The following is a 20,045-nucleotide window of genomic DNA, read 5'->3' as shown; positions in this document are numbered from 1 at the left end:
ATAATGTTTTAATTTCAGAGCTCTATCAACAGTATTGACGGAGATATAAATGTTTTTCGATATCACCATTTTTACAATTTTCGATTATAACTCGAAAAGAAAAAAAAGGGGTGGCCAAAAAAGAATACTACCCTTGTTTGTTTCTCTGAAAAAGAGACCAAGAATTGGGTATCAGATTTTGTCTATCTCCTTTGGTTTAAAAGTTGTAGTGCTAAAACATCGAAATTTGCCCACCCTGTACATATTTGCAAATTATTACAATTCCCACAATCTTTCTATTATTCCTGTAGTGATAAATTAAAACGAAATTTGATAGAAATCACAATTGTTGGAATATTTGGTTGTGTCCGTAAAGTATGGAACAAATTCATTTTTAGCTAAACAGACTATTTTATATAATCCTGAAACACGTCGATTTTTATTTAAATTCACAGTATTTTAAAATAATAATCTAATATACAGGGTGAATTACTTTCGAGTAATGACGTCATCGTCATTTTTTTTAAATGGGACACCTCCATTTTGTCTCAATTTTCGGATTACTCTAGCTGAGCTGATTCCAAAAATGGATTCCAATTGGTACAGGGTGGACAAAAATACAATAGTTTTGTGTGTGCTCATAAATTAACGCGTAACATTCTTTGTTAGTTATATTAACTATATTACCAAAAATACTTATTGTCTAGCGGCAATTGATTTGAATGTAACAAATGTTTGTTATATTTTTAGATTAATAAACATGAGCTGTTTCCAAACATTTTTGGTACCTACTTGTGGTCTAGCAGACAGAATATGAAAGAAATCATTTCTTATCAATTTAAACAAACATAGTCGTCTAGTTTTTTATGAAATGTCCTTATTTGTTTACTAATTTATTGCTGTTCAATGACAGTTTAGTACTACAATATTTTTGGTATTCGTGAATGTTTCAATTATTGCCTACATTTAATTTATTATTTTTATCCACCCTGTACCAATTGGAATCAACATGTGATACATGTTTGGAATCAGCTCATCTATTGTAATCGGAAAATTGAGACAAAATGGGAGTGTTCCATTTAAAAAAAATGACGGTGACGTCATTACTCGAAATTAATTCACCCTGTATAGATTATTAATTTGAAATACGGTAAATTAAAATCAATAATCGATTTGTTTCAGGATTATTCCTTAAAATGGTCTGTTTAGCTAAAAATGAATTTGTTCCATAGTTTACGGACACAGTGTATATGTTGAGATGCATCTTAATATATGTCGATGATAATTAATTATCATCGACATATATTAAGATGCATCTCAACATATACACTGTGTCCGTAAACTATGGAACAAACACAGCAAACACAAATACGTATCAAAGACATAACATATATATTACAACGATCTATGTTACATAACAATGTAACATACACGCGCCTTTCTAGTACCGCTCAACGACCGCTCTATGTCCGCCTTCCGTTACATAACATGTAACAAAATTGCCATGTATCATGTACAGATCATGTAACATACATGATACATCGCTGGTATATTACATCTGTAATACTTATGGTACATCCTTTATGTATCATATACGTAGCTGTTACATTTCATGTAACATACATGATACATCGCTGGTATATTACATCTGTAATATTTATGGTACATCCTTTTTATGTAATATAAATATATACAGGCTGGCTCAGTTTTTTGTAGAATAACAGTTGTGAGAGTTTTCAGTTTTTAAGATGAAAACATAATATGAATATGGGTCGTAATTTCATAATAAGGAAGTTATATCGTGGTTGTTCAAGTTACCAGATTTATCAATAAAATCTTTAATTTTGAACAACCTGATGTCAATAACCTCCTTATGTTTTTGTGAATTTATTGACCTATAAAGTGACTATGACGCTTTCATCCTAAAAGTGAATACACCAAGTTACTCTACAAGAACTGGGCCAACCTATATATGGTTATATTACATAATATATACTCAGTAAAAAGTTCACCATGCAATATAAAAAAATTTATCCGTTCTATGTGATATAACCAAAAGAAATATATCTGCTACAAACAAGAGACATAAGAAAAATGTAATAGTTATCTGAATGTTTATATTACATATAGGTACTCAGAAGTAAATTCTCTATGCAATTCAAAAACAATACATACCTGTACAATTCTTTCTGGAGGAAAAACTAATCAAACTACATATAAAAAATCTAAATATGCCGACACCACACAAATTATGTTTTAGTGAATTTGTTGGAATTTTTTTCAATACCTTCCAAACAAAAATATAACAAATGATACACAATACCAATTGAAACTAAAACTGCTGGTATCTAGCCAACATCAATTAATAAGAGATATATCACTTATAAATTACATGAAAAGAGATACTTATGAATTAAGGTGCATTCCAAAAATATATATTTAAACTCCATCTTTCATTTTTTGCTAGAAAGATATTTTTTAGTCAACAATATTATTATTTTGAACCTAGAAAATTCAACAAAAACCAGATTCCTACGTTTGGTATGCACCACATTTGAAATATTACAAATAATTTATGAATAGTAAAACAGGATTTAATAATTTAACAATTGGGTGTTTGTTAAATGAAAGATCATAGAATTATTGAAAATTTTTAATGTAATCAAAGTACCTACATCAACCAAAACTTATTTTTGTCTCTTGATCCTCAATGTGGCCAGCCTTATCCACTCTCGGCTGATATCTATCTTCTCAAAGTCTGCACATTGGATAAAAGATTGAGATACAAAACCTAAACATATTGGAATGTTATTAAAAAATGGTATTTACAATTAAAATTCTCAGTAACGAGGTTTCCTGATTGGATGAATAACAAATTTCTTACATAATATAAAGTTATGAAAGTTTTGAATACATGAGTAAACTTCAGGAGGTGATTCCTCACTCTGAAACAGCAAAATTATTTATATCATACTAAAACATTTGATTAAACTTATCAGAATCTATTTCTCAAATAGCATCCTTATGTGATCTGACATTGGTCATTAATAATGATGGAAGAAAAGTGTATTGTGCATATATGAAATCTAGATGTTTTAATTTCACGAATAGCAGAGAATAACATAGGTATAGACATCACAAACATAAATAAAGTATAGCAGAAAAATAGTCTAAGTAGTAAAAACTAGCGCACTATTCAGATACTTCTTATTTAGATGATAAAACAATTGTGGTATTACTTCAGAACTATATACACCCAAATGCAAATTACCATAAAAAGGAAAAATATCAAAATGCATATAATTTGAATGAAGAAGACAGAAACCATGCACACATTCCATTAACGATCCACAAAAACATGCAGCAAATATACCTATGCTATTAACAGGCATGCAAGTACAAAAGCAAAATGAAAGGCACATACAACAGCATTTATATATCTAAATGTAGTTACGTTGTCGAAGTATACTTATATTCACTTACCTCACATATTTTCACTATGAAACTAATCTGGAATTGGTGAAAAATCATCGAATGTTGAATATTATTATTACAGTTTTTCACTTCTTATCTCACATATTTCCACGATGAAAGTAATCCGGAATTGATGAAAAATCAAAGAATATTGAATATTATTATTATTATAGTTCATCACTTCTAACTAACAATCAAAAGTTAGAAAATGCATATCACTTTTCACTGCACTAGTCCTGGCAAAAATCTCTAAACAGTTCAACTTTAATAAAGGTTATGTATTATAAGAGTACTTGTATAGATCTGAGTAATATATCATGAATATGCTATATTTACATAGCTTTTACATAATATTAGCAATGTAAAATATATATTGCGAATGTTACATATATGATATGTAACTATATTACACACTAGTAGATATCAGAGTTATATTGTTTTTAGGGATGCTGGAAGATGTATCATATACGTAACTTCAGTAATATAACAATGTTACATATATGATATATGAATAAGTCAAATAATTTCATGGATATATGAAATGTTATGTATCAGATACATTAGTTTTGAGATGTATCAGGTATATACCTCATTTCTTAGGGATGTTATGTAACGGGAAGGCGCATATAACAACATGGTTTGCTGGGATGGTTTGACAACTCATGAAATATCTGACAGTTTTTTGGAAAAATATCGGATATATTTATATTATGGACAGTGATAGCGACTTGAAAGTACTTACATCTCCAGAAAAAAGGAAGGTGGCAAAAAATATTGATTGTCAGAAAATATCGAATGCTTTATTAATTCGCATTGCGAATAATCACTTTGCTACCTAGGCAGGAAAGTAGTAACTTTGTAGCCTAGGCACGAAATGCTGATTGAAATGTGTCAATATGAGAATATTACCTTTCAAATGAGGCATCACTTGCAAGGGCGCCCCAGCCTTAAATTTTGGGGGGGGTCGCCGTTATGGTCTTCAAGTTTTTTGATGGGACCATTTTCGTACCTTGTCTGCTTGAAACGCATATTGAGTGTTAGGTGGTTCCATTTTGGTGGGGGGATCATGACCCACTTGACCCCCCTCTTGGACCGCGCTTGATCACTCGCCATGTGTTGTCATTTGAGTATTTAGGAGTGGCGGTCACAGCTCTGAGGTATGGAATGTATTTTTGGTAAATTTTATCCCGGACGATGTTTCCTCGAAAATGAAGTTGATGTGTACGAGCATTTTTATATAATTCGGTACTGCCGACCTACAGAGAGCCGCTGTTTCTTTTAAAATGGCCCACTCTGTATAACTCATTTCATCAAAATCGGAAACGTGAGATATGAACATACGGAGTATATCTCGTTTGCTCATCGGTATTCCTATATTCGGAAAAATTGATATTTTATAGTACTACTTTCGTGCTAATCCAAACAACCATAACTAATTTTATCGAAGTTGGGTCAGTAGAACGCAATAGGAAATCATCTAAGTAATTCGTTTGGGACCATCTACTGCCCAAACTGGATGCTGTTATTAAGAATGATCTAAAATGCATTTTGAGTGGATATTTTAAAATCGGCGTGCTGAAAGAGATCAAGATGAAAGATATCTGTCAAACTCACCTACAACACCAGCTACTATAGCTCCATTAGAAATTCCCACTCTCAGTTTCATATCCTGAAAATGTTGTCGATTGAGTTTGTTCAGTTGGCTGATCATCGCAGAGGCGAATTTTATCAGAGCCTCTACTTGAATCGATGGGTCAGTCCTATCTACATCACCGTAGCCAGGAGAAATTCCGCACGCTGCCATGTAAGTCCATTTTGCGACTTTAATCTTCTCGATGGGATGTCCGAAACCATTTTTCAATATTAGCTGAAATTTAAAACTTCCGACACTTCATTGAAATGAATTATCGTTCCAAAAGATTGATATTAATTACTATTTAATATGATACTTCAAATTTCTCAGTTTATCATCAGAAGAAACACCGCTGATTATACTGATATGATACGATAATATTTTGAATTTTGTAATATGTATGATGAGTTTTAGATTTTCAAGGTCAGCATGCCAAAATACAAATCAGGAAGCACTAACGTGAAGTAAGGAATTTTTGGACAATTTCCTCATTTATCTATGAAATGTACAGCAAAAATTTCTCAGAGTTAACTTGGAGGGCATACCTACTCATCACAAAAATTTATCATTTTTTCAGAAAATCGTCCAGTTTACTTAAAATCCAGAATTTTATGTTAAATATCAGGTGTGTGAATAAGTCTTTCCCGTTTTTTTTTCAAATTTTGAGCCTTTATTGTGAAAAAATGGTTACAAATGAATTATTGAAAGTATTGGCCATCGCTAGTTACAAATTTTTCCCATCTTTCTGGCAACATACGAATCCCGTTGCGAAAAAATTCGACCGGTTTGGCCTCTATCCAGTCATCCACCCATTTTTTGGCTTCCTCGTAGGAATGGAAGTGCTGGTCAGCCAGGCCATGTGTCATCGATCTGAAGAGATGGTAATCAGACGGAGCAATGTCTGGACTATACGGCGGGTGGGGTAGGACTTCCCATTTGAGCGTTTCTAAGTATGTTTTCACCGGCTGTGCAACATGTGGGCGAGCATTGTCATGTTGCAAAATAACTTTGTCGTTCCTGTCGGAGTATTGTGGCTGTTTTTCTCGCAGTGCGCGGCTCAAACGCATCAATTGTCGTCGATAGACCTCGCCTGTGATCCTTTCATTCGGTTTCAGAAGCTCATAGTAAACCACACCTAGCTGGTCCCACCATATACAGAGCATGAGCTTGGCGCCATGAATATTTGGCTTGGCCGTCGATGATGATGCATGGCCGGGTAGTCCCCATGATTTTCTTCGCTTCGGATTATCGTAACGGATCCACTTTTCATCGCCAGTCACGATACGATGCAGAAAACCCTTTCTTTTATGTCGCTGAAGCAGCTGTTCGCAAGTGAAAAAACGCCGTTCGACGTCTCTCAGCTTCAGTTCGTACGGCACCCAATTTCCTTGCTTTTGGATCATTCCCATGGCTTTCAAACGCTTGGAAATGGTTGTTCGGTCAACTCCCAATGCTTCAGCAAGTTCTTCTTGCGTTTGACACGAATCTTCATCAAGCAAAGTCGCCAATTCTTAATCTTCAAAGATTTGCGGCCGCCCGGAACGCTCCTTGTCTTCCACGTCGAAATCGCCACTTTTGAAGCGTCGAAACCATCCGCGAACACTTGAATCATCGACACAACCTTCTCCATAAGCTTCCTGAAGCAACCGATGCGCCTCGGCAGCAGATTTCTTCAAATTGAACCAATAAAGGGAAACTTCCCGCAAATGACGTCGACTCGGCTCAAATTTCGACATTTTCACGATTTCAAAAATTTATGATGCGAAAAAATTTCAACTAATGTGTTAGTGTGGAATTGTTGACAGATGAATAAGCTTTGATTATGACATATGTAACCATTAAATACTCGCACAGTATTGGTGGCGCCATCTCTTACAAAAAACGGGAAAGACTTATTCACACACCTGATATATTTCGTGATTACACGGTATCAATCTAAGGATGTTATCATTATAAATAGAAAATAATATTTCTCATGTTCATAGTATTAATCTAAGATGCCTAAAAAACTGGTGGGCTCACTTACTCTTGAAAAACCTTAAGATTAAAATGGCGACTTTTGAAGGAATCAGCCTTTTTGTATCTTAATGATATTAATTCCTTTTCACTATAGCGCTTACGTCGTGTTTTGAGTTTAAAATAAGATGCTTAGAAAACGGGTGTGTCTACTTATACTTGTGAAACTTTCAGATAAAACAAATTTTCAGAAATTTTCAGGTTGGGCTTTGATCTCGAACGCCCGAAATGACTTCGTTAATGGCAAAATTCGACCGGGGTTCCGTAAATGTGATCGTTCGAAATTTTTGTTTCCTGCTTATTTCAAAAGTATTCGTTCGAAATGAAATTGTTGAAAAGAAGCAACAAATATATCCTTTTGCCTTTATGGATCGAATTAATCGTATAAATCCAAAGATATTCTTAACATAATTACAGCTAACAGAAAAAATCCGTCTATCCTTTATTTTTCATCTAACTCAACATGCATCGAACTAAAAAAATGAGTCATAAACAAACAAAGATTTATTCTTTTTCTTGATTACGCTGGCAAAGAACCCAGATATAACGAGCTTTCATTAAAATTCGTGATCAAGAGTGCTGCGGAGAAATTAGAGTTGATTTTCTGTGGTTACAAGTGGTGCTTATAGCGTGTACCATATATAGTTTCCAGATTCGAAGTTCGTATGTAAACAAATGTTAGTGATATGGTACAAGCTAAGCGCTACTTGTAATCACAGAAACACAACTCTAATTGCTCCACAGTAGGTACCTACTCTTGGTTTTGACCACGAATTTTAATGAACGCTCGTTACTATGATATTTCAACAGAAATACTTCATATAGATGTGGAATAATAATTTCAAAGTTAGTGCAAAATTTCATGAGGATCACGTCTCCAAAATCAAAAATAATTCAGGAAGAGTCTTGAAAAAAACCGATGGAGGATATCGGGTGTTGTTATAAAATAAGAATTTCAATCTTCATGACAACATTTCCGATCGAATTGTATATAAAGAATAACAATTTTCAGCTCCGTACACAATGTTGAACCTATTAATAAAATAATTACTGAATTGTTCATGCTGAGTTGTAGGAGGATCCTATCAACAGAACCCCTTATCTGAAAAACTAATCTAACCAATAACAATAATAATAATAATAATATGTCTTTATTGCAGTTGACAGAGAAAAAAAAATAACGTCATATTGTGGGAAAATATTACTCAGTATTAATAGAACATTATTGTTGAAAATTGATTGTAGAAACCCAGGACCGGTTGTAAGACCTTGAGGTTAAAAACATCGATACAAATTTCTGTGGAATGGCTAAATACAATGAGCTTCTAGATAACTTTTAACAAATGTTTGCTGAGATATTGAACTTTGGAGGAAAAACATTTCTAGCTATACAAGCTTCACAAGTTTCAATAATTGTCAACTCTCCCGCGGTAGTTTCAAAATTATTCAAATGGTTATAAATTTGAAACTATTGTAAAGTATTATGATCATAAACGAACTCAACATTTCGAAACCTTAGGTCTATACTTTCGGAAGCGATTGCCGGATTGTTTGTTAGCATTTGAAAATTCCGCGCTTTTAAGACGTAGTCTTTTCGGTTTTTCACCTGACGTTTCGCTTACTACTGCGGTTCAGCCCCTTCAGAGGTTTTTAGGTCTTATATTGTTCACCATATTAGATTGTGGCATGTTCTATAATCTACGAACTTAAAATCTCTGAAGATGCTTACCGCAGTAGTAAGCGAAGGTCGCAGTAGTAAGCGAAGGTATGAGAAAAATCAAGTAGACCACGGTGTAATCAATCGGAAATTTGGAAATTATAAAAATTATTATTCAGAATGAAAATACGTTGAATTCAGATGAGCGGGTGAGACTTGTGTAATCCGATCTTATCTTAGAAGCAGGATATATCCATTATCATATATTGCTTCTCTTAGTTATCCTATCACAACGTTGGTGAAATCGATATATTTTTCAGGGATAAGAGAAAAATAAATTAGTACTGGGAAATCTTGGCATATCTAATTTCGGTAAATACGTTTTGGTCGTTCTCAGATGACACAGCAGAAAATTCGTTAGGTTGTAGGCAAATTAGAAATTGGAAACAATTTCTTCTGAGGATCAGAGTAATTTTTAATAAGGTCAAGGCAAAGGAAAATTAGTAGATGAGAGAGTTTAAGTATTCAAGAAAGAAGGAATTGTTTTGACTCTGAGAAAGGACGATTTAGGTAAGATTCGAAGTAGGGTTTTTGATAAAGTTTAGATTTTTGTTCTGGTATAGAATAGATTAGGTCGGAGTGCCCGAATCGGGAGTGAAGTTATAAAAAGGAATTACACGTCTCGTGTGGAAAAGTTGAAAAGGATTAAAACTAGGTATAGGCAGGGCCTATTTACCAACCTAGCACCGCGGGATAAGGGCAATTAATGATCTTTTGGCTATTTAATTTTTATTTTTTTTGTTGTTTTGATGAGAAACCAATACTTTCTTCCCTGAAGATAAGTTTTAATGAGTAGTCCCGATTCTCCCAAAATCAAAGTTGAATAGATAACTTTGTTTATTTCGTTTCTTTTGTTCAAATAGTAAATCATTGGAGATATTTTTCTGTATCATAAAATTTTGGCCGTTGAGTCAAAAAACTCAATATATAATATTTTTAGTTTTATTATATTCAATTTTAAAGAATTAATTGATTATGATTAACCTGTAAATCTAATCCTGTCCCCAAAGAAAGAAAATCAACTAGAAAGACTCGTCCATTAAAGCGACGGGCCGAACTCGCAATAAGATTTTTGTGAACCAATATAATTATTCATTCTCCGAGATCTCTGGAAAGCCGATCTTCCAGGGGTTGAAAAAACATCTCAAAGGGTGAACTTGGTCACATTCGATGACTTTCCGTTCATTATAACCGCTAATAAGCTTGGAATTTTCCAATTCTCTAGAATATTTGAATGGATTTGAATTCGTCATCCATGGGCGCCCGCAAAAATTTTTCTCAGGGGGGGCAAAATGAAAATTATTGAAAAACAATAAGGCGTCCATGATTGTCATTGAAAAACAGAAAATGCTTGTGAATCCATTACTTTCCGTTTTTCCTTGTCCTTTGGATTGAGAAGGTTATAGTGAGGGTGTTGTGCTGAAAAATGAGGCAATAAAAATCTAAGGGGGGCCATGGCCTCCACTGCACCCCACCCCCCGCGGGCGCCCATGTCGTCATCGGTAAGGCTAACTCAATTTCTCAATTATTTGATATCCTTTTCGGAACTAATTCGCAAATGAAAGACATGTAAACCAAAACGGATTGTTCCATACCTAACCTGGAATAAGCGTGCAAAAACAATCAACAACAAAATCCAATAGTAAACACGAGTCCAAAACGGATTTCAATAAAGAGATATTAATGAATCGATGAAGATAATAAGCAGAATACTCACTTTATCAAAATCCCCGATGATCTCCGTCATAATCGTCAGTAGAATATCATCTCCAATATCTTCAATCTGATAACCGATAACCGAAGCAAACATAACAGCTGCGTTGGCATATTCCTCGTAATAAAGTGCAGCTGGGGGCTTCTCAATATTCAAATACATCGTAGCTAAATGCTCCGGCAAAACGTTGTTGAGCAACATCTTATTGATGATGTAGCGGGACTGTGTCTTCGATTGCTCCTCTCTCAATTTCTCGTTCCATAGAAAATCCAATCTATTCATATATTCCGTCTGTCTGTCGATGATGTGGAGGGTGAATGTTAATACAATCAGACCGATGATATGAGAAACTTTGGGTGATACATTGTAGTTATAAGTTTCACCATCTGATTTAATGATATCATCAGAGTAGCACCAAACGCAAATCGAATACAAAGACGCAATCATCAGTGCGTATGCAAACTTGATCCACATGAACATTCGAAGAAATAGAAAACTCATTATAACTGCTAAAGCACACGTTTGTGTCATATGCCATGGTACTATACATATCCCATAATCGTCATCATTTTCAGACAAAAGATGAAGAAAACTTTTCAACTTCGTATTTACTTTTAGACTCCTACCATTAGTTTCATGAGCTGAATATCGGTTCTGGCAATCTATAAGTTCAGAAAAAACACAAAGGGTAAATAAGCAAGAAACGACACTATAAATGAATAGTCTAGTCCAAACTGAATCCGCCAATTGTTTGGAAAGAGTTGCGCATGTTCTCAAAAAATACACCGAGCTCCTCTTGAGAATATGATGCATCCAAGTAATGGGCAGGAAAATAAACAAAAGCACGGCGAGGGTTGCATAAATCCACCAGGACTCCCAATTCCACACTGAAAGAGTCAAGTTTTGAATGATGAACAGGAAAATGACAAGAATAACTTCGCTCAATAGATAGTATTTGTAAAGTGGGTCCTGCATTTTGATGAATCCTAACTCATGATCTATTCTGGTGAAGAGGAGAGTCAGTGGATTTATTTCTTTGAATTTGAACCATTGTTGATATTTTGTTAAACAGAGGTTTTCAATGGCATTGCTCATTTCGTCGTAAGTTTCTCTCATTACCTCTTGGTACCTTTTGATATTACCATTCATGAAAGCTGCTCTTCTTTGAGAATCTCTAGATTCACTTTTGTCGCTGTTTCTATTTATCGTGCTTTCTGCTGTTCTTCTCGGTGATGAATCTGTTTCTGCTGTTCTTCTCGGGGAAGAATCTATTTCTGCATCGCTTCCTTTTTCTTCTTCCAAATAATTTTCTTCGATTATGCTGTAGTACTGAACACTCTTAACTTTTGTTGTAGTTTCTTCTGCACTCTCGCTATTCGAATTCATTCCTATTTTATTAGATGTTTTAGAGGTACTTATTCTCTTGTTCGTTATATTGCTATTCCTTTTTTTGATGTATATGTTATCTATCTTGTTCTCAAGAGAACTTTTCTGATCTTCTGGGGATATGAGGTACGTCTTTATACCTAAATTTTTGAATTTCGGAACTGAATCCCCTTTGTTCGTGGGTTCGATGTTGTAACGCTTCTTCAACAAATCCTTTGTCTGTTGCGTTAGATGTATTTTACCAGCTTCTCCTTCAGTTTCCATTTGGTTTGCCAGACTAACATCCTTAGACCAGATATCAAAGTGAATTTTCTGGTATCCAATTATCCCACTAATTATTTTACCTGAAAATAAGCAACACTGTTACAAAAAAAATGGTCGGGTGATTACTTTCAATAAAAATTCTTAAATAATCAAATTATCTCTATAGAGGGTGTTTCATTGGTAGAGCTACCCCAGACGAGTCCAAAAAACCTATATATGATAGGTCTAATCTACAGCCGAGATACAGGGTGGTTCATTAATTTACAATATTTGCAATTCCTTATAACTTTTGAAACACCCAGTATATTTGATTGATATTTGAAACGCACAATTCACTCCATTGGGTCCATCGATTAATCTTCAAACTAATTAAAAAAATCAGGTCCATATAAGAAAGATATGGGACTTTTCACAAGTGATATTCAACACCCTGTATAGTGGAATATTGAAATTTGATGAAAATATTCGGAAAGAGCAGAAATTTTTTCATGGGGATCAGTTGATTTTAATGTCCCGCAGGTGACTCAACTCAACGAAAATTTCGGCCAAAAATTTCCGGATTTAATTTGACCTAGTGTGGTATCTGCTAAGGAAATTCCACATCAAATGTGTTTATCCCAACAACATCAATTTTCGTCTTCATCTAGAACTCTAAATCAAGAACAAGCAACTTCCAATCAACCTGCCATAGTAGGTACATAATAATTGCTTTTTTAATATAAATATTAGATAATCATAATGGTCCAAAGAATTTAGAAAACATCTAAGCTTGTAGTTGAAATGAATCAGAATTATCATGTGAACAAATAAAAATTAGATTGTCAAAAAAAATATTCTTTCATTATAATCATCAAAAAATTTCCAGAATAATTCACTGTTGGGTACCCACGAGGAAAAAATTTCTACTGAAATTCATCCGTTGCGATCGTTATCTGTCAGAAATACACGTTCTGATTGGTTAAAAATCACATGTGAGAAATTTTCAGTATAATCCCGAATGATTGGCTAGAATAATGCATTGCTATTAGTCGAAACCACCAAAATGTCAGATTTTGACATGTGAAAAAATAATCAGTATAATCCCGAATGATTGGCTGAAATAATGCATTGCTTCTAGTTGAAATCACCAAATTATCAAATTTTGACACGTGAAAAAAATAATCAATTTAATGAACTTATGTTGTACGCATTGTAGTTTAAGGTCATTTTATTCTTATTTAATTACTGGTCTACTTCATGATACTTTTTTCACATTGTTAATCGACCAGGGACCGTATTCTCGACAAGTGATCTTTCAAAACGTATACGTTCTTTCAGTGCTGTGAAGACTGAATGAACGTATACGTTTTGAACTCGGTTTTGAAAGATCACTTGTCGAGAATACGGTTTCTGTTCAGTGTCAGTTGGCTCGAGTATTTGCCCTAAAGATTCGGAAAAATCTCAAATGAGTAGATGCCGGCGCGAGCAAATTTGGCTCCTGAATTTTTTGGCGCCCCTGCTGAAGAAGTATCAATAAACAGCCCCTCCCCCCCATCAAAAAACATCACCTGCCTCGATGATAATTCGCCATTTTTGATTTTTCCAAAGTCCTTCTAAAGTCGTTTCCACTGGGTTTCTTTCTTTTTCGGTCATTTTTACCTATAATAAATTCCTGGATTTCTTCGACGCCGATGAACAATGCGTAAGTAATATATCTGATTCTCACATTCACAATCGATCACATACGATCGATGAAAGATTACCTATCACACCACAAGATACAAAGGGAGGTAAGGCATACAAAGCTTCGAAAACTAAATGGGATTAAAAAGATATTATATTATGTTCCGCTTGAAACATTTATCATTTATCAGTAACTAGTTTCGAATTCAAAATCGTAAGAATTTTCCATATGTTGAATATGTAAACAACTTCCACGTAATTCAAAGTGTTGTTTTTCGTCTTTGTGTTGTGAAATACATTCCATCCCTCAATCAATTATTAGGGTAATAGGCAATGCTGCTTATATTGGTTGGGTAGCCATGTGTTATTTATTGAACAGGCGGCTTAGTAAAAACGATTTGGAGATTTTTATTGCAGGGAATTTCGATGAACGCAGCAAAGCGGACCAACCTCATGTTTTTTTTTAAGAATCAAGACTATTTTTCTTCAGAAATATGAAAGGGCGGCCACAAACTGAGCTAAATTGCCGCCCTTCGAAAAGAGGCGCCTGAAACAGTCGCTTCACTGTTTCACCCCTAACGCCGGCCCTGATCTGGTTATCGAGGTCTTCGTAATTTTCAAATCAGTTTTAAGCTGTAATTTTTCATGCATTTTGAAGTGAATGCTATGGATCCACTGTGTTATATCAAGTTTCTCATACAGGGTGTTTCATTGGGAAACGGAAATACTTCACAGGTGCATAGATGTCACCAAGGCGGTTCTGGAGATACCCCATTTATTGGGTCTTACTGTCTTCGTAGCCGAGATACGGGGTGTATCTCGGTATATTTTCTTCATATTTGGCAAATATGTTCCTAATTGAGAACTCAAACGTATCATGCGATAACCACCTTGAAAATCCAGGTCCAGGTTAACATAAAATTATGAATCGTTTGAATCCTCGAAACAACACCCTGTACATCGGAATTTTGAAAATCGGTTTTAATATTCGCATGTAAAAATGAATTACAAAGTAATGCTGAAATAATTATGGATTCAATATTTTTGATAATTCATTGTTAAAAGTCACTTCAAATCACTTTCAGGTATCTAAGTTCTCAAAAACTTCACTTTTACGTTGAAAATTTGTGCAGTAAAACTGTCTGCGCGAAAATTTGAAGTACACATCTCAGTTTAGTTTTTAGTGGTGTGTCCGAATATTAAAACAGATTTTCAAAATTCCGAGGATTCAAACGATTCATAATTTTTTGTTGACCCGGACCTGGATTTTCAAGGTGGTTATTGCATGATTCGTTTGGGCTCCCAATTAAGAACATATTTGCCAAATATGAAGAAAATATACCTGGTGGTTCGTTTGATATGGCCTCAGAAAGAAACGGGAAAATACATAAAACACTCTGCATCTCGGCTACGAAAACAGGAAGACCCAATAAATGGGGTATCTCCAGAACCGCCTTGGTGCCACCTATGCACCTAGTATTTCTGTTTCACAATGAAACATCCTGTATAACGTTTGAATTATTTGAAGCAAATGGGTTTGGATTGAAGCTATCTTTGACAAGTTTTTCAATATATTTACTTAAATATCGAAGTATTTTGGTAAGAGTGCACAACGTTTTCATGTCACTAGCACTATACGATGAACTATCACAGCCATAGGGAGTTATTAAGTAGACTGTCATCAACTAGCGATTCAGTAAGTTATAAAAATAAAATGATAAAGTACTGCATAGGTATTTGAAAATTTTTCTATACTTACCAGTGTGTATCCCTATTCGCATATTGATATTTATCCTCCTTTTAGCTCTAACTTCTTTTATGATCCTAATCATTTCCAGTCCCAAATCGACACACGCCTCGGCATGATTCTTCGTAGGCTTTGGAGGTAATCCTGCTACGCAATAATAGCAGTCCCCTAAAAATTTTATTCTAAGAACTCCAAGCTTGTCGGATACGTCATCAAAGCTTCCAAACAAGTCGTTCAAGGTTTCAAGCAGCTCGGTTGGGTTCAATTTAACTGTCAATTCGGTATAGTTGACCACATCGGCGAATAGAATCGTTACATTCTCGAAAATTTGGGTGAAAGATGTTTTATACTCGAAGGGAGTGACGTTCAACTTCAGATTTTCTAAGCGGTCCCAATAGAGATAAATGTTGTTTCTTACTTTTTCTATAACATAACTGGGGATCAGAGTCGCCATGAGGAGTTCTTCTTGTTCTTTCTGGAACTAAATTTTTTGATCTCTTGATATTTAATACCAAAAAAATTTCTTATCAATACAGAAAATATTTATCGGTACATAGTTAATGATGGAGGATAAATGATGGCTAGCACCGATCTGCTTGAGATAGCAACCCGTTACAGCAAGCCAGTTATCGACAGTGTGCAGCAGCGCGCTTTGAGACAACCGCAGGACACATGCTCGGAGTGTCAAGCTTTACATAGTTCCATTCATAATAACACGGAATGCACGATATGAACAAAGGAATTACTAGAACTTTAAGTACTGTCTCCACGGAAAGAACCATTTGGACATTTAACAGGCCAATTGAGAAACCCCCGTTCTACCATAGTAAAACACATTTTTTTGCCAAAATTCGATTTAATTATTTAATATAGTTGCCTCCGAGGGGAATACAGCGATTATAGCGATCTTCCAACTTTTCGATATCATTTTCGTAGTACGATTAGTCTTTCGCTTCAAAATAAGCCTCAGTTTCGACGATTACTTCTTCATTGGCGCCGAATTTTTTTTCAGCGAGCATTCTTTTGAAGTCTGAGAATAGGAAAAAGTCGCTGGGGGCCCGATCTGGCGAATACGGTGGATGCAGAAGCAATTCGAAGCCCAATTCATGCAATTTTGCCATTGTTTTCATCGATTTGTGACACGGCGCATTGTCTTGATGAAACAGCACCTTTTTTTTCTTTAAATGGGGTCGTTTTTTAACGATTTTATCCTTTAAACGATCCAATAACGCTATATAATAATCACTGTTGATGGTCTGGCCCTTTTGGAGGTAATCAATGAATATTATACCTTGCGCATTCCAGAATACTGATGCCATAACCTTGCCAGCTAACTATTGTGTTTGTCCTCGCTTTAGATTCGGTTCATCGTGTGCAGTCCACTCTGCACTGTCGATTGGATTCCGGAGTGAAATGATGGAGCCATGTATCATCCATTGTCACATATCGACGCAAATTTTCAGGTTTATTGCACTCAAACAGCATCAAACACTGCTCAGAATCATTAACACGTTGTTGCTTTTGATCGATTGTAAGCTCGCGCGGCACCCATTTTCCACACAGCGTTCTCATGTATAAATATTCGTGAATAATATCTTCACAATGTCTGCTATCTCGATCAACTTCACTTTACGGTCATTCAAAATTATTTTGTGAACTTTTTTTGATTTTGTCGGTGACAGCCTCTTTTGGGCCTCCACTGCGTTCGCCGTCTTCGGTGCTTATTTCCCCACGTTTTAACTTAGAATACCAATCGAAGATGGTTGATTTTCCTGGTGCAGACCCCGGAAACTCTTCATTCAGCCAAGATTTTGCTTCAACTGTATTTTTTACTTTCATAATGCAATATTTTATCAGCACACGAATTTGTTTTAGACTGCTGTCAAATTTTGACACTTATCGTTTGAAGGTAGGTACTATTAAGATGCATCTTAGGTACTATTATTATTATTTGAACTGGGGTCGTTTTGCTTCGGTAAGCCTTCCGGGAACTGCGAAAGGTACTAACTAAAAGAAAAAAAAGATGGCGGTGCTAGTATTAAATCCATATGATTTTTTTTTAAGGTAGGTACTAACTAAAAATCATATGGATTTAATACTAGCACCGCCATCTGTGCATCCGGGGACTTTTCAATTGGCCTAATAGGCATGACCGTCAATTATTTGCCGTTGCTGCTTCTACGTTAAAAGGTTATGTCGGAATCTAGTAAGTTTATTTTCACTTTCGATATTAAAAGGACAACCGAACTGAACGAAAAATGTGACCAAGTACGCTATAGAATAGTATATTCTAAAACAAGTTGCAGAATGGGCTCCTATTCAAACACGAATGCGAAATCCAAGAGTTTTGGAATTGCCTTCTGCAAACGAGAATTAGACGATATTTTCTCTATTTCAGTCAAGTTTTGTGAAATATTGTCGAAATTCAATGAAAAATTCAGATTATATATCCTAGTGACTTTTGTATTGTATCTTGGCAGTTGGTGTGACTGTTACGAAAATTGACAGATTACGGAATTTGAATATGAATCGTACGTTTCGAATTTTGTAATTGTTTATAATTACGGATTAAATTCGTGAATTATGTCTGACGAAATCGATTTAACACCACCAAAATCAAGAGAAATTGCGAATAATGTTGAAGATCATTTTATTTCATCTAAATTATATTATATTGACAATTATTGACGTTTGTTGAAATTTGATAGGATTGAAAGTCAGTAGAGACAACCACAATACGAAAAATATAACTGAAAACGATGCTGTTATGAGTTCATTACAGCTGTTTTTAGAACTGTAATGAACTCATTACGATACTGAAATAGAGAAATAAACGTTTATATCATCGCGTAGTACTTGTGCAATAAGGCCCGGTGCACACATCCGACTTTTGCAGTTACGACACCCGTTGCGGTGTCGTACCTATTCAATGCACACTACATACGACACCGGCGTGGTTGCGGAGTCGGATCAATTCACTAGTTCACACTGCCAGTGTGTGTGTGTGCGATCGGCGCTCGATATTATTATATAATATAATATATAATTATATATAGTTATATTATAATGGACGACCATCGCAAAACAATTGTTCAATGAACTGCTTGATAATGCTTCTATGAATGCAACTTCATCTCTATTTGACCGACCTTCTAACTCTTATGGTTTTAAAGTTACCAATACAATCCCATTAAAAAAGTGGCCACTCTGTATATTTCCACAAGAGACATGTTTCACATACTTATAATTCAATTTCCATATCCTCGATAAAAATTCAAAGATATTGAAGTGCCGATTTTCAATACTTAATGCTGAATAAAAGGAGTTTTGCACTCGTGTAATCCTTGGTGTTAGCGGTCCTTTCATTAGCACCATAATTTTCAAAACGAAATGAAAGGAGATTTGATATTTAAAATGTGCGTGTGAGGTCTAATTGCGCCAATTAAGTTCATTAACTAATCAAATATTTACGTTTAATGATCCAAGTTAACACCATCTGAAAATTTGTATTTCTAATAACTGGAAAAATAAATATTCATTCGAATAGTTGTTAAAACACGACAAGAAGGCAAAATATCCTGAAAATCATTCCAGTCAAAGATTAATGATCCAAGTTAACACCATCTGAAAATTTGTATTTCTAATAACTGGAAAAATAAATATTCATTCGAATAGTTGTTAAAACACGACAAGAAGGCAAAATATCCTGAAAATCATTCCAGTCAAAGATTAAAAAGAGATTCAGTAATTATTCGTATTATCATGGCATCAGAAAAATAATTATAACGAACTTCAACTCCTTCAACAGAATTAAAAAAATTCATTAAAAATTTCGTTCGTTTTGTTTGGTATAGGACATAGGTCATTCGAGAATATTCAACCCTAAAATTTGTCTAGACTTGATAAGTGATTGCCAATTATCGTCGTTTATTATCGCTTACATAAATCTAATGCGATATTTGCATTAATTGAATTTTCGGAGAACAATTTAATTTTCACAATAATAATCGAGTAGGTAACACAAAAACGTCTTATTTCTACCAGTTTGTTATCTCTGACAAAAAGATTCAATCTTTTGATACAGAAACATAATTTTATAAGAAATTTATAAGTTCAATGAATAGCTCAATATCCAATTCCCTCTCCGCCATTTTATGCGAACTCACGACAAACGTCGTATGTGTGCGCGGGCCAATTTGGAATAGAGTACTGAGAGATCGCATCTACGACTGCGGCACAGTTGCGGCCTAGAGGGACATGCTACCAAAAAACGACCGTAGGCTGGCAGTTACGACGTCGCAACAGCACGGCGGGTAGTGTGCATGCTCCCATTTGATTCTTTGTACCACAGGCCGCAAGTACGACACGACGACGGTGTCGTAACTACAAAAATCGGATGTGTGCACCGGGCCTAAGTGGTCGTGATTGCAATAAAGAATCCACTAATAAGAAT

General features: G+C 34.9%; 1 protein-coding gene across 2 annotated transcripts in view; it reads right to left on the bottom strand.

Annotated features, from left to right (window-relative positions):
• Positions 1-20,045, bottom strand: part of LOC123673189 (adenylate cyclase type 7-like) — a 28,011-nt gene that overhangs the window by 1,915 nt on the left and 6,051 nt on the right. The window contains exons 3-5 of one of the 2 annotated variants that reach the window (XM_045607646.1): positions 15,605-16,073; positions 10,537-12,263; positions 5,068-5,320 (exon numbers count right to left, since the gene is read on the bottom strand). In XM_045607646.1, coding sequence (XP_045463602.1) covers positions 5,068-5,320; positions 10,537-12,263; positions 15,605-16,073 — 2,449 coding nt within the window. Of the gene's footprint in view, positions 1-5,067; positions 5,334-10,536; positions 12,264-15,604; positions 16,074-20,045 lie in introns of those variants that run through there. The other variant, XM_045607647.1, reaches the window with a different exon arrangement.

This window comes from Harmonia axyridis, chromosome 2, assembly GCF_914767665.1.
Source record: "Harmonia axyridis chromosome 2, icHarAxyr1.1, whole genome shotgun sequence".
Taxonomy (NCBI): Eukaryota; Metazoa; Arthropoda; class Insecta; order Coleoptera; family Coccinellidae; genus Harmonia; species Harmonia axyridis.
This window is presented reverse-complemented; position numbering and strand designations above follow the sequence as displayed.